Raw genomic sequence first — 15,275 nt, forward strand, 5'->3', positions numbered from 1 at the left:
TTATGTGAACCCAGTTCTAGGCCTCTGTGTTTCCTCTTTTCTCAGCCGGTCCCGCCTTCCCTCTCATACTGTGGGCTCGCTGACAATGCCAGCCGATGCTGTCACCGCCCCGGGCTCAGCGCTAACTAACGACCTCGCAACACGGACGCCCTTTGGATCATTCCCTGTCACCGTTGGTGGAGTGCTTTAATTCCTCGCCCTCACCGCCGCTGCCACTGCACCACACGGCCCTGAACGGCATGATTAAAGACTGTCATATGCCTGTGCCTCATCACAGGGTTACGCCAGGTCGAGATGAAACACCCATAGCCAACAGCAAAAGGTGGCTGCTGTAACAGGGCTGATACTCCCATGTCGTTAGAATTACATCTGATAGAGGCGATGGGGGAATGTCAGGGTTAGAAGTTGCAGGCTCTTTCTATGAGTCATGGATCACAGAGCGCCACAGAGAGATCCTATGTTGGAAAATGTGTAATGAGGTTAACCTACAGACAGATGGTTAATCTTTAGCAGCAGCTTTAGGAATATGGTCGGTGAGAGGTCAGAAGAGCAGAAAGGTGTCATAGTTTGATCCGTCTCTATGCGTTTGTCAAACATTCTTTGTGACATGATGTTAAAGGCAGTTCTGGTTAAGTCCATCAAACCGTTGGCGTGGCGTTGATTGTGCGATAATGCCAGCGCTCCATGTTGATGGATGAGGGGCCCTGGGACGTCAGTCCATGACAGATTACACCGTATAACTGTAACTGTCCCTCTCATCACACCATAGAATCAGCAGAGGACTACCCTAGATACAGCAGTGGGAGGCTCTGTTTTCAGATGACCAGATCTCTGTGTGTAACTAAGAGTGGTTTAAAGCCTAGAGTGTTGGGAGAAGGAAGGGGAACTTATCTCTGAGCCGATAGGGAGGAGACACTTGTCCTCGTTTATGTCCTGAAGCAGTGTGTGCTTCTCACTGGGACTCTCCAGAGTGCCAGCCCCTCGCTATTGCTACGCTGTGATTCCACCTCAATCACTCGCTGTAAATCCCCTAAATATATCCTCCAGTCAGAGCTAGCCCAATGAGGGAAGAGGAGAAGGGGGGTGGAGGGAGGGAGGTCGTCTGCCGTTCATTGTTTTATAGAGGAGCAGCTTGTCAGAGCTGGTAGATTGATTAATGTCCTTGCCATACATTGAGACGACTAAAAACAACTAAAAATACATGGTAGTGTGGCAAGGGACTCCGCTGAAGGAACAAAAGAGTTTATGAAGACCAGAGCTTAGTATATGGAGCAGTCTCCAGTACATACTCTGTAACTCCTCAATGAGTTCCTTTTAGAGTTCAATCAAAACAGTGTTCTACTAGCTAGTTCCCCCATTGAAAGGTATGAATAATATAACTCTGAGATGTTCTCTTTTCTGAGAGCATTGTGAGGCGGTGGTGTTTCGACTGAATCATTGGTGAACTGAACATGCAGCTCAGTTTTCAGGCACTTCCCTTTTCCCCTCAGTAAACAGTAACACACTCATTGTGACATGTTCTTGATGCATTTCAAACACAAGGACTGGCTAATTGTCAACATGGCGAGAGATTTGAATCTCTGTCTCCTTCTCTTTCACAGCCATTATGTGCCCCAGTAAAACCAGAGGATGCTGGTAGTGGGTTCGGCCACCCTACTTCTCTTGGCACATTCAATTCCTTTGGGTGCGCATAAGAGAGAAGAAACACTTTATTAGGCAGCTAGCTAGGTCGAACAGATGGTGGCGAACTAAACACGTCAAATGACGCAAACGCAGGATCGCAGAAGGCCCATGTATTATCTCCTTGCCCTACCGATGGCCTGGAACAAACAGGGCCTGTTCAATTACTCCACCGCTTTTTAAATTGAGAGATGAAAACTCAAGCTGCCAAATCCCCATCAACAAGACTTACACACTTCATTGCGGCGACAATGAGCATCACTGTATTGGATGGCACAAAGCGGCCATTGTCCGTTCCGATCACACCTCTCTCTATATGTTGTTTAGCGACACAATTGGAGCCATCAGCCTACATTGCTTTATTCCTGGACCGACTTTAATTGCCTTAAAATGACCCCTGTCGTAATCATTACATCATGTAGCAGCGTAGCATACCGAGTCCTGGAGGCAGCATCACCGTTAGAGCCAATTGGCAGCTCCCATCTGGAGCAGTGCATTATGGGAGAGTGGGCAGTTCCCACAGCAGTCCTTCACAGCTCCAAAGACTATTGTGCTGACTCCCATACCAGTAGCACACCTGCTGTCCCATACTGTGAACCACTCAGTCGATGAAACAGACAGATGGGTATGTGCGTAAAAAGTTCCTGAAGATAAGGGCTATAATGTTTTCACATTCCGATATGGCTAATGCACAATCTTTCACACTTACACATAAGTATGCATGATTGTCATCCACCAGTCCTGGATGTGCCGTACCAGAGCACACCCTGCATGTCCCCCTGACTCAGTTTAACCACAGTCTGTTATTCACCTCACCCCTTGTGTAGACGATGGGCTGAACTCCTCCTCAGCATCAGTATTCTGCCACCCTCTGAGAATTCCTCTCCTTGGTCAAACACTGCTTCCACAGAATTCCAGGCCTGAAAATACTCCTCTCTCTCTCTCAGTTTTGCTGGAGTCAGTGGTACTCCCACCTCTGGAATGCAGAGGGCTGCTTCTCTGGTTGCTTGGGAGGAGGCTATATCCACTGGCCATTGTTTTCATCACTTATCAAGGACACCAAAAGAGACTTAATTATAACATAATTATAATGGAGTTAGATAAAGCTGTAGAAATAAAATCTCTATTTAAATGAACGTTTCTGTGCTACAAGACATATTAAAACTACTGAGTAAAAAGAACCAAAAGAGACTCCTTTCCACAAAGAACTTGATAATTATTACATAGTCATTGGGATATTATGAATGAAGATGGAGTGGCATACTGCGTTGACCTACTTATCATCAGAGAGATTGGGAAGCGTTGAGGGAGAAAGTTGAAAGAGTATTGCCCACAGAGTTGAAGATACTACACTGCTAATATAACTAATACTGTATGTCTCCTGGGAGAAGGTGGCTCCAAAATGAAACACTTACGTTCCTGTTTGAAGATGGATTATACTGGGAGAAAGAATAACTTTTAAACTCATTTGGCTCCCTTTTAGATTAATTTTAGAGGAATGGGAATTTGCTTCGTGGATATCTGGGTGAAAAAGAGCAATAAATATTTAATTGTCTTGTGATTGTCAGGATGTGGAGAGACAGGGAGATATGACTGCACTTTTGGGCTAATCTATTTAAGTATACTAGACCACAGCATTTTAATTGTGCTCTTCTCACTGTGTCAGCTGAAGAGCAGGTTGTCTTACTGAGCCAGGGACGTGAGGCTCTGTGGCCACTACAGACCATGTACACCATCATCAGATTATCTCCTAATTCATCCAGATATACACAGATTACACTTCGATCCACTTCCCTGTCATATTCACTCTAATCTACAATGGGCGTGGGATAGTCCTGTATAATCTGCATTATTTAATTACAGTTAATCTGTTCTCATTTTGAGAGAAATAGAAACCGAGGTTGGCAGCAGTCTCACTTAAAGGCTTCAGATTGTCTTTCCCTGCATCAATGCTCAGGGCAAACAAAGGAATTAATGTATTCAAGAAAAAGAACTGAGTATCACAGAGACCATACATGATGAGGATACACCTCCAGTTCTGGTGCATCAAACAAAAAGGTAATGAACACGTTAAGAACAGAGCTCTTGACATATTTACAATAGCATTTTGATATCTGAATCCAGTATGTAAGTGTATAGAAATGTGCTCTGTCTTACCAGACATCAACCCTAACATATACAGTAACATTCAGGCCAAGGTGTGCTGTGAAGTGAGGGTTATGTGACAGGGACTTGTAGGCTAGCAAATCCTGGACTGTTTGCATAGGAGTAGCCTGACCAGTTCTAATGCATTTTGAACTAGGGGAAACAAATAATTAAACAAGTGAATAAAACATGTACAAGCCAAAAACCTAAATAAACAGAGTGGAGCCTGGGGAAAAATCTGCAATAACAGTATTGAATATTGTATGAAACTAACTTTGTACTGTACGGTAGCTGTGTAGCCTACCCTTAAATTGTAATATCAACTAAAAGGCCTCCACTCATTCAAACATTTATGGCCATACTAGAGGACTAGTCCCATGTGAATAGTTGACATAGGAGTGTCTGACAGGAGGATCAGTTGTGCCACAATAAGTGTTTGCAATTACATTTCGTTTTATTCAAGTGCCAATAAATAGGTATTTACATAATAACTAAGTTAGTGTTGTTACAGTGCAGGTCAATGTTGTTACAGCATACAATTTCAACTGTTCAACTTGTTAAACGTATACCAATGTAATTACCATGAAATAATAAATACATATTGTGGAACTGAATAGCCTACAGTGATGTTTTGTTGTTAATATTATCACGAATACACAAGTAGGCTATATCTAAGTGTAGCAAATGGGAGTTTCAAAATCGAACAGGAGAACAATGGGCATACAGAAAATATCCGTTTATTTTCTTTTTTAAATCCCACTTTCACTAGAGGCAACTCTGTATCCTACAACTGTGGAATTTCGGCAACAAAGTATCCATGTCAATGAGAACTCGGACAATGTGTGTGTGAGAGATTGAGGCGAGGCGGCTGCTTTCTGCTCCTCCCGGTATAGTCTGATCTGATGCGTGTAGCTATGCCAGTGGAAAATACCGTTACTTTCTCTCCTTCATTTTTCCTTTCTGCGGGAAGCTTCGCATTCGGGAGCCTTGCCTTCTCTCCTCCTACAGACATCACATCCGGGTCAGTTGGCTGCAACTGTGTGTATAGCGAGCTCAGTACAGCAACGCAGGCGGAGACAGCTGCTGTATATCCTGTGCTGACATGGATACTACCACTGGCGTTTGTTGAAACTGTTCACCATAACATTAAGCTGGGAAGCTGAAATCAGGGACTCCCGCGGACAGGACCGATCATTTCTTGCATGGGTGCCCTCAAGGGATAGCCACTATTCAGCCATGTCCAAAAGCCTGAAGAAGAAAAACCACTGGACCAACAAAGTCCACGAGAGTGTCCTTTGCAGGAATAAGGAAGGGGAGCTCGGGTTCGAGTTGAAGGGAGGCGCGGAGAATGGACAGTTCCCTTATCTCGGGGAGGTTAGGCAAGACAAGGTGGCCTGCCAGAGCGGCAAACTGTCCCAAGATGAACTACTCCTTGAGGTCAATGAAACGCCAGTGGCCGGACTAACAATCAGGGATGTACATGCAGTGGTCAGACACAGCAAAGACCCTGTCCGCCTTAAGTGTGTCAAACAAGGTGAGGGAACTGCCTGTATGCACGACTCTGTTATGCACTCTTTTGTCTGCAATGGATTGAAAATGCTTTGACAGGTATTATTTATATTGTTCCCCCAAAAAATATTGAAATAATGAATCCCCGAAGTTGAAAGAAGACGCGGCTAGGGAGTGCAAACTTTCTTTGTTGCATCCTGTTCTATTGTGTTCAAAGGGCAGACGTGCAACAAAGTTATATTCAAATTATTTTGTAGCACAGCTCCTTTTATTTCTCTATTGTACAGTTAATGTTGCTAAGTAGCAGAATTGATGTCATGACTTGAACGAGGGTGTGTTATGTTTGAGGAGGTGTTATCGGATGCCGTTTGAATATCCCGGAGGCGGTCGGGCTGCTATCAATGATCTTGTAAAATATGCTATATATTTTTAATGGTTTGTACATTTTCTGCCTTGAGTCATGTTTTTGGATTTATTTCGTTGTCCTGTCAGTCAGACAGGGTGGAATGTTACTCTGGAATGTTATTGTCAGGCGTGTGGGTGTGGCATTTTCTTTTATGATTTAGTAATGTGAGTCCTGATGTGTGCACATTTAAATGTCATTATTTATTATCAGGGAGAGATATTCTATTACATAACTATCACATTTCCCGAATTAATTTAGCGGAAAAAGGCACTAAAGTTTTTGTTTTATTTTTATGGATACAGTATTCAGTTATGCATTCCGTGGGTAATTGCTTCACGTGCTGATTGGGGTACATTAGACGCACATGTGCCCATGCTGGCTTGAGCCTGAAGTCAGAAGAAGACTTCAAGGTTTGGAAACATAGTGAAATGAAATATGTATCCCTTATTGTTATGAAATTCTTAAACTCAAGATAGTTTGTTTGGAGTTACAATATGTAGCCTATAGTAGCCTATTTGGCCATGTATGATTTGTAACCAATATCAGGAGACAAGGATATTGAACAATAACATTCATTGATTAGCCTTCTATTCTTTTGGGCACCTCAAAGTCAACAGTCTTCTGGAAGTGGTGCTAATAGATAACATACATTGTCAATATGCATGGAGAATATAGCCTATGGAAGTTCTTCTGTGGGGAAAACTGGACCCATTATGGTTGTAGTAAAAGTGAAGGTTGCTGCTATGAACCTTTTTTTTGTGATCAAATGTTTTTTTATTTAGTAATAATAATTTTCAGCAAACATGAATACATACATACATACAAAATTAAGTTTTACCCCCTTCCCCCATCCCAATCCCACCCCACCTGAAGACCTAAGAGATAAAATGAAATACACATACATGGATCAAAAAAAATAAAAATAAATAAACTCAAAGCAACACATCACAAAGTGTTTCAGCTGCAAGACGCCATTGGTTCAAAGTGTCTTCTTTAGCTCCATGAATGTGAGCAGTAGACAGCTCCATATAAATGACATGCTGCTATGAACCTTTCAACTGCATAGGCTATGGTGTTTTACTGAATATAGGCCTACTTTCTGATTGTGGGAGGCTTTAAACACATACAATAGTTATGATAGAGAGCCTATAGAGATATAATACGTGCAGGAAAACCTATATTTGCATTGTACACAGTGACTATACTATGCCCATCCCTACAGATTTTTTCATCTCCTCTGAGCTAATGACATGGGATGTCTTGCATTTCAGGCTGGGTGAGAGATCTGTGGTCTATCCGCTTTGGGGTGAAAAATAAGCAAAACCCTGTAAGGAGCTTTGGATCAAAGTCTTTGGCTGTGTGCTTCGTGTGACTGGGAGGCCGTTCCACCTCATACCCAGGAGATTTTTTCAAATTAAAGATATATGAAGCTAATTTTCACACTTCCTCTGTTAGACATGTCCCCATTGGATTGCTCAAGCTGTGGAAGTTTTGTCATGGCTTTCTTTGGATCACTTTAATAACTTGCTCTCGCTATAGTTGTTTATCAAGCAGGTTTTGCTTGTGCCAAAGCATTTATCTTTTAATTACAGATGTGGATACTCTTTGATTGGACAGTAATATGCTCATTTTTTCAATTATCACATACTAATGAGTTTAATTCAATTGCTTTTTTATTAGATTTATTCTACCTTGTAATGTATTGGCATTCTTGATACAGTATGTTGTAGAGAGGCCATGTTTCAGTGAAGATGATTCAGATGGCGCAAATCTGTTCCATTTAGAAGCTCTTGGTATCTTTCAGTGAAGATGATTCAGATGGCTCAAATCTGTTCCATTTAGAAGCTCTTAGTATCGTTCAGTGAAGATGATTCAGATGGCTCATATCTGTTCCATTTAGAAGCTCTTGGTATCTTTCAGTGAAGATGATTCAGATGGCTCAAATCTGTTCCATTTAGAAGCTCTTGGTATCTTTCAGTGAAGATGATTCAGATGGCTCAAATCTGTTCCATTTAAAAGCTCTTTGTATCTTTCAGTGAAGATGATTCAGATGGCTCAAATCTGTTCCATTTAGACGCTCTTGGTATCTTTCCGGTCCAAAGAGCTTTGGTATGCCAGAGAGACCGTGGGTGTCAGGTCTGATATGACATAATATGGAGATTCCCCATACAGATTTGCAGGTTAGACAGTTTGTCCCGACTGCTGCTGTCTTGCCCATTCAGAATAGATTACACAGTAATATATACAGCACAGTGGCACAAGACTGTCTGATAGTGACCTTGAACGTTTTGATGCCACATGCCAGTCTTGTTATGAAGAGAGCTGGGGACACCGCTGAACGTAGCCAAAGTGCTCATCATTCTCAGCCATGACAGTGTTATAAGCACAGATGCCCTACATTTCTACTAGTCCTATTTTAGCACAATAAACCAATGGCTTGCCTGTCATAGATAGCTGAAGGAAGCCAAAGCGTCACTCTCCCTCTTCTTCTACCTTCTAGTTGAAGGGCAGTATCGCTGACCAATTTACATGCTTGGTTCATTTCCAATGGTTGATCAGGGTGTTTTAAATAATAGATCTCATGTTGAACTGTGTGATGCTTCAATAAGGTTATGACTCAAACAAATCCTCCCCTCGCCGCCCCCTCAGACTATTGCTTTACACAGTCCTTCATTCTCCTTCATTGTGGTCTTTGATGCCATTAAATAGTTATAGATCCTAGTTTAATTGGTTTACAGCCCTGCATCTCTGTTTAGCAGTAGTGATGGGCACAGTTTATGTGATTAACCATGCTAGAGTGCTCCATTTCTCTTGTGCTTTAATTTTTCATGAAGTGTGTAAGTAATCCAAGTATTCCTGTTGCAGTCCACACACACACACACACACACACAGTCTTGTACAAGTAACCTTGTGGGGACACAAAATTCAGTCCCATTCAAAATCCTATTTTCCCTAACTCCTGACCCTATACCTAACCCTAACCCTAACCTTAACCCTAACCCTAAAACGAACCCTAGCCCTAAACCTAAACCTAATTATAACCATAACACTAATTCTAACCTTAACCCTAAACCCCCTAGAAATAGCATTTTACCTTGTGTGGACAAACAAAATGTCCCCAGTTGGTCAAATTTCTGTTCGTTTACTATTCTTGTGGGACACAGACACACAGACACACAGACAAACACACACACACACACACACACACACACACACACACACACACACACACACACACACACACACACACACACACACACACACACACACACACACACACACACACACACACACACTGCAACTGAATTTGAGAATCTTCATTAGTCCCCTAGGAGAGGATTAGATGAGATTGCCAGTAGCAATCAACTCTGTGCTCAGGATGTAATTAGAATATCTCAACTACAGCTGATTGGGACATTACCCAACATAGGACCCAACATAGGACACAGTTACATCCCTGACATTGAATGGACAGACTCAGACAACTGCGGTCTAATGAATCTTCACTATGAGAAGGACACAAAAGAAGTATGACTGGCAGGCAGCAGAACCAGCTCTGTATTCTGGTGTAGCCTCAGACCGTGGACTGACGCAGTGTTCTCTTATGTAAAGGTGATTGTGTGTTTGCCACTAAACCCATCCACTCCTGCTCTGTTTTCCAGAGGCTAAGCTGTGGTTCAGCAAACCAGTCTGCTTTCCCTCACAGCCAGGCTCTGGTTCTCAGCCAGTCTTAGTCAGGTGAATGGGTATGGAAGAGGGACTGTATGGCACCGTAGTGAGACACTAGTCTCTTGTGACAGACAAAACATTGAGTAGCTGGCCAGGCCAGCGTGCACATGAGATTTGGTTCTGAGATTAGTGAGAGACTGGCTGAATGGCCAAGATGCAGACTTGGCCTCCCAGAGAGGTGGTGGGCTCAGGTACGAGGAGACATTTCCAGGTCAGCTCGAGGCGGTGGTCGTCCTCGTCCACGGTCTACTTGGCACCCTGGCTAGAAAAACAAATTAAGTCTTAGTGGCATGGGCTCTAGGCTCTGTGGACTCCTGGAGTGTTGGCACTCTCCACAGCAACAAGCAACCATGTCCATGACATTACCCTCCAAGCAAAGAGAAGACATCTATAAACTCTGCCGGCTTCACTTTAAAACTCTGACCTGTCAAGAGCATGTTATTTGAAGGAAAGAGGAGGGTAGGGAGGAGGACCTGGCTCATCAATCCCCGCCACCCCCACGACACCCTCTCCAGCACGCGCGCCCCACACAGGGGGTACATTCTTTTCCACACTAGTAACAACATCCACAGACAGGAATACACAGCCTGTCTGAGCTCCTGGAGGTTGGAATTGGTTTGCAGCTCAGCCTGTCTGTTAAGCACTCAGATATGTTGCACAGTTGGTCAGACTTACATGTCCTTGAACAGTATATAATCACTTTGGATATGTGCATGTTAGTTCTTTTGGAGATTGAAGCATTATGCATATCTGACTTGGCAAGCTTCAGTTTATTTATAAAGTAAAGGGCGATATTGGGTTTTATTTATACAGTAAGAAAGTAGGCTATACAGTGTGGCTGTAAGAGAGAGTGAGATAGTTGGTGGACTGAGGTCTGTTTGCCCGTGGTGCTGTTACTGAATCATGGATGTCTGTGAGAGTGGACTGGATTGGTCACTTGTCTCATGTGGAGGGTGGAGATGGACCTAACACTCCCCTAGTGTCATGTCTAGGGTACCATGTTGTCCACTCTGTCACTCTGGAACCAGACCAATTCATCATCACTATGTCAGTTCACCTCTGAGAGTGTGTAAGTAGCACACACACACACACACACACACACACACACACACACACACACACACACACACATTACCTGCCTCTGGGACTATTCTGCTGCTGTGTCTCTTCAGTCATGCGTCCTAACGTGCCCCATGTGCGCTCACCCACAAACCCCTTGGGTAGTCAGCGTACCTGTGAAACAGCGAGGTTGGGTGGAGGTGGAGTCATCCTGCTGCTGTGTGCTGAATTTACACTGTCTGACTCCCAGCCTTACCTCTGGGGACTGCTAGGTAGTGATACAGCAGACCAGACACTCACACAGCACAGCAGACCTGTCTGTCTCGTTCATCCAATTGAGCTGGCCAACTCTCTCCATCAACCTCCACTCGAGGGGGTTCCATGAACTGTCTATGGAGGAGCTCCACTGTGAATTCTATGCATCGGGAACTTATTTCTCTATTTTCTTTCTCTCTGCATTGTTGGGAAGTTTTTGACACACTCATACCGGTGCACCTGGCACCTACTACCATACCCCATTCAAAGACACTTATTTTGTCTTGCCCATTCACCCTCTGAATGGCACACATACACAATATGTGTCTCAGTTGTCTCAAGGCTTAAAAATCATTCTTTAACCTGTCTCTTCCCCTTCATCTACACTGATTTGAAGTGGATTTAACAAGTGACATCAATAAGGGATCATAGCTTTCACCTGGATTCACCTGGTCAGGCATTGTCATGGAAAGAGCAGGTGTTCATAATGTTTTTTACACTCAGTGTATTTAATTATCCAATCAGAAGTCTCCTGAAGTGTAGCTCCATAGCCGACCCAGCCAGTAGTGCTGAGCGATAAACTAATTGACCGACTTCGGTTCAATTATTTGAATTCCATTTCGTTAGTTTATTTTCTGTGAGCTCGTTGTGCAGTTTTTGTAGAGATACAGTGGGGAAAAAAAGTATTTAGTCAGCCACCAATTGTGCAAGTTATCCCACTTAAAAAGATGAGAGAGGCCTGTAAATTTCATCATAGGTACACGTCAACTATGACAGACAAAATGAGAAAAAAAATTCCAGAAAATCACATTGTAGGATTTTTTATGAATTTATTTGCAAATTATGGTGGAAAATAAGTATTTGGTCAATAACAAAAGTTTCTCAATACTTTGTTATATACCCTTTGTTGGCAATGACACAGGTCAAATGTTTTCTGTAAGTCTTCACAAGGTTTTCATACACTGTTGCTGGTATTTTGGCCCATTCCTCCATGCAGATCTCCTCTAGAGCAGTGATGTTTTGGGGCTGTCGCTGGGCAACACGGACTTTCAACTCCCCTCCAAAGATTTTCTATGGGGTTGAGATCTGGAGACTGGCTAGGCCACTCCAGGACCTTGAAATGCTTCTTACGAAGCCACTCCTTCGTTGCCCGGGCGGTGTGTTTGGGATCATTGTCATGCTGAAAGACCCAGCCACGTTTCATCTTCAATGCCCTTGCTGATGGAAGGGTTTTCACTCAAAAGCTCACGATACATGGCCCCATTCATTCTTTCCTTTACACGAATCAGTCGTCCTGGTCCCTTTGCAGAAAAACAGCCCCAAAGCATGATGTTTCCACCCCCATGCTTCACAGTAGGTATGGTGTTCTTTGGATGCAACTCAGCATTCTTTGTCCTCCAAACACGACGAGTTGAGTTTTTACCAAAAAAGTTATATTTTGGTTTCATATGACATTCTCCCAATCCTCTTCTGGATCATCCAAATGCACTCTAGCAAACTTCAGACGGGCCTGGACATGTACTGGCTTAAGCAGGGGGACACGTCTGGCACTGCATGATTTGAGTCCCTGGCGGCGTAGTGTGTTACTGATGGTAGGCTTTGTTACTTTGGTCCCAGCTCTCTGCAGGTCATTCACTAGGTCCCCCCATGTGGTTCTGGGATTTTTGCTCACCGTTCTTGTGATCATTTTGACCCCACGGGGTGAGATCTTGCGTGGAGCCCCAGATCGAGGGAGATTATCAGTGGTCTTGTATGTCTTCCATTTCCTAATAATTGCTCCCACAGTTGATTTCTTCAAACCAAGCTGCTTACCTATTGCAGATTCAGTCTTCCCAGCCTGGTGCAGGTCTACAATTTTGTTTCTGGTGTCCTTTGACAGCTCTTTGGTCTTGGCCATAGTGGAGTTTGGAGTGTGACTGTTTGAGGTTGTGGACAGGTGTCTTTTATACTGATAACAAGTTCAAACAGGTGCCATTAATACAGGTAACAAGTGGAGGACAGACGAGCCTCTTAAAGAAGAAGTTACAGGTCTGTGAGAGCCAGAAATCTTGCTTGTTTGTAGGTGACCAAATACTTATTTTCCACCATAATTTGCAAATAAATTCATTAAAAATCCTACAATGTGATTTTCTGGAATTTGTTTTCTCAATTTGTCTGTCATAGTTGACGTGTACCTATGATGAAAATTACAGGCCTCTCTCATCTTTTTAAGTGGGAGAACTTGCACAATTGGTGGCTGACTAAATACTTTTTTTCCCCACTGTATATCAGATGAAGCCTGAACTGTGCGAAGTAGTAGGGAGTTTCCAACAGGCCAATATTATAATATTTACATATAATACATAATTTAGTGCAGAAAACGTGGTAATTAACTACAATGACGATAATCCATTGCGAGCCCGCTTAAACTTGTCCAGTCTGTGCGGAGCAGACATGGAGACTGAGAGAAGAGAGAACTTGCGATCGAGAGGAATAGAAAGCAGTCGCTTCGGCAGCCTGAAAATACATGATCAAAGTGATTGATAGTTGGTATTCACCAGTCATAGAACTATGCCTTATTTACTTTGAAGAACTACAAAATAGTGATTTTGTTAGACAGCATAGGCAGCAGCTCTACAGAGATTAGATTATGACTTGGAATGAAATAATAAAGTCATCAAATAAAACAAATATTTTATTAAAGTAAAGTAATGTGAATAAATGATGGTTAATAAGTGATAAGCAGTAATGGGCAGTCACTACCATCATTGGACTTTTATTGTTTTATTCAGTGTTGTTACAGCATTCAACCCACATAATGTATAGTGCATTTAATGTCAATTTTTTTTAATCAAAACCGAAATCGAAAACCGTGATTATTTTTAAATAATCGTACCGAAACCGAACAGACCTCAATAAGCACTAATCGCTCAGCACTACCAGCCAGGCATGCCAGCCAGTGGATGAGCTGCAGTAGTTTCTCTCCAGTGAGTGTGTAGGCCCGGCTGACTGGTGTGTAGGTCTGCCTGGCAGTATCAATTCCTCCTGCTGAGCATCTGGCTGCAGGGATGTGCAGGTATCCTTGATCAAGGACATGGCCACCACCATAGATAAAGATATTTCAGAACCACTAGACTGGATCTAGCAGTGTTTCCTGTAGATTAGCTTGGCCGGTTTTTAATGGTACACAGCGGCTGTCCCCATAGGAGAACCCGTTTTGGTTCCAGGTAGAACCCTTTTGGTTCCAGGTAGAACTATTTTGGGTTCCATGTAGAACCCTCTGTGGAAAGGGTTCTAAATGGAACGCAAAAGGGTTCTCCCTGGAACCAAAAAGGGTTCTTCAAAGGGTTCTCCTATGGGGACAGCCGAATAACCTTTTTGGTTCTAGATAGCACCTTTTTTCTAAGAGTGAAGGGGAAACATTGTACTGTATATAAACTTAATTTTAAGCAGAACTTGAACAGGTCTAGACTAGACAAGTTGTTTTCAATATTGGGAGCAACATTTCATTAGGGCTGTATTTCATATGTGCAACCATCTTTAGAGTATAAATCAGAAGCCTTTGAAATGTAAACCATATCTCTTTAGAAATCCTAAACACATCTACTTATACCTGCTATGCATTGTGTTATTCATGTGCTGAAGTTGATACAGAGTCTGGTCGAATGTGGAGACGTGAGGCGGCACACTAACAGTAGCTTAGCCGTAAAGATGTCCCCGTGTGATGTTTGTCATCTAGCGATGATGATGGCTCCCTCCCTCCCTCCATCCCTCCTCTCCCTCCCTCCCTCCATCCCTCCTCTCCCTCCATCCCTCCTCTCCCTCCCTCCCTCCATCCCTCCTCTCCCTCCCTCCATCCCTCCTCTCCCTCCCTCCCTCCATCCCTCCTCTCCCTCCCTCCATCCCTCCTCTCCGTCCCTCTATCCCTCCTCTCCCTCCCTCCATCCCTCCTCTCCCTCCCTCCATCCCTACTCTCTGTCCCTCCTTCCCTCCCATAGATAAGGAGATTCTAATATTTTCTACACAAATCAAAGTGTCGGGCCAAGGCGGGGATTTGCCTGCCGTAAATGCATGGTTTCTTCAGGGGCTGTCAAAGCACTGGCTCGCTATCGATGTCAATCAAAGTTGCCTACAGGAACAGTGAAGGCACTCTCTCAATGGGCTGTTGATTATAGAGTAGGAGAGTAGCTAGCGTACAACCCAGGGCTGTCGAGGAATCATGAATCATAAAGAGGTAGAGGATTTTACACTGCAACTCTTTAACAATCTGCGGATGCTCTGAATGGTTGGCAATTAAACATTTATACAGTATAGTGGAAAATGTAATGACAGAACGTGCATACAGAAAGCACAGGCCTTTGGAATCCTAGGCCCTAAAGGGACTGTTTGATAGCAGAGAAAATCATTGGGGGTGAGAGAGAGAGAAGCTTACTTAAACAGAGAGAAAGAGACTGTAGAGAATATTCTGCAAACTTCACAGCCTGCACCGGTTCATGCTGAATCACTGGGAAAG

The 15,275-nt window shown here is 43.4% G+C and overlaps 1 protein-coding gene across 4 annotated transcripts in view; it reads left to right on the forward strand.

The window, feature by feature from the left end:
• The first annotated feature begins 4,581 nt into the window (after positions 1–4,581).
• Positions 4,582–15,275, forward strand: part of LOC121549040 (membrane-associated guanylate kinase, WW and PDZ domain-containing protein 2-like) — a 245,542-nt gene continuing 234,848 nt past the window's right edge. For 3 of the 4 annotated variants that reach the window (XM_045209705.1, XM_045209707.1, XM_045209709.1), the window contains exon 1: positions 4,583–5,359. In XM_045209705.1, coding sequence (XP_045065640.1) covers positions 5,062–5,359 — 298 coding nt within the window. In that variant the 5' untranslated portion in view covers positions 4,583–5,061. Of the gene's footprint in view, positions 5,360–15,275 lie in introns of all 4 variants that reach the window. The other variant, XM_045209710.1, reaches the window with a different exon arrangement.

Source organism: Coregonus clupeaformis, chromosome 4 (assembly GCF_020615455.1).
Source record: "Coregonus clupeaformis isolate EN_2021a chromosome 4, ASM2061545v1, whole genome shotgun sequence".
Taxonomy (NCBI): Eukaryota; Metazoa; Chordata; class Actinopteri; order Salmoniformes; family Salmonidae; genus Coregonus; species Coregonus clupeaformis.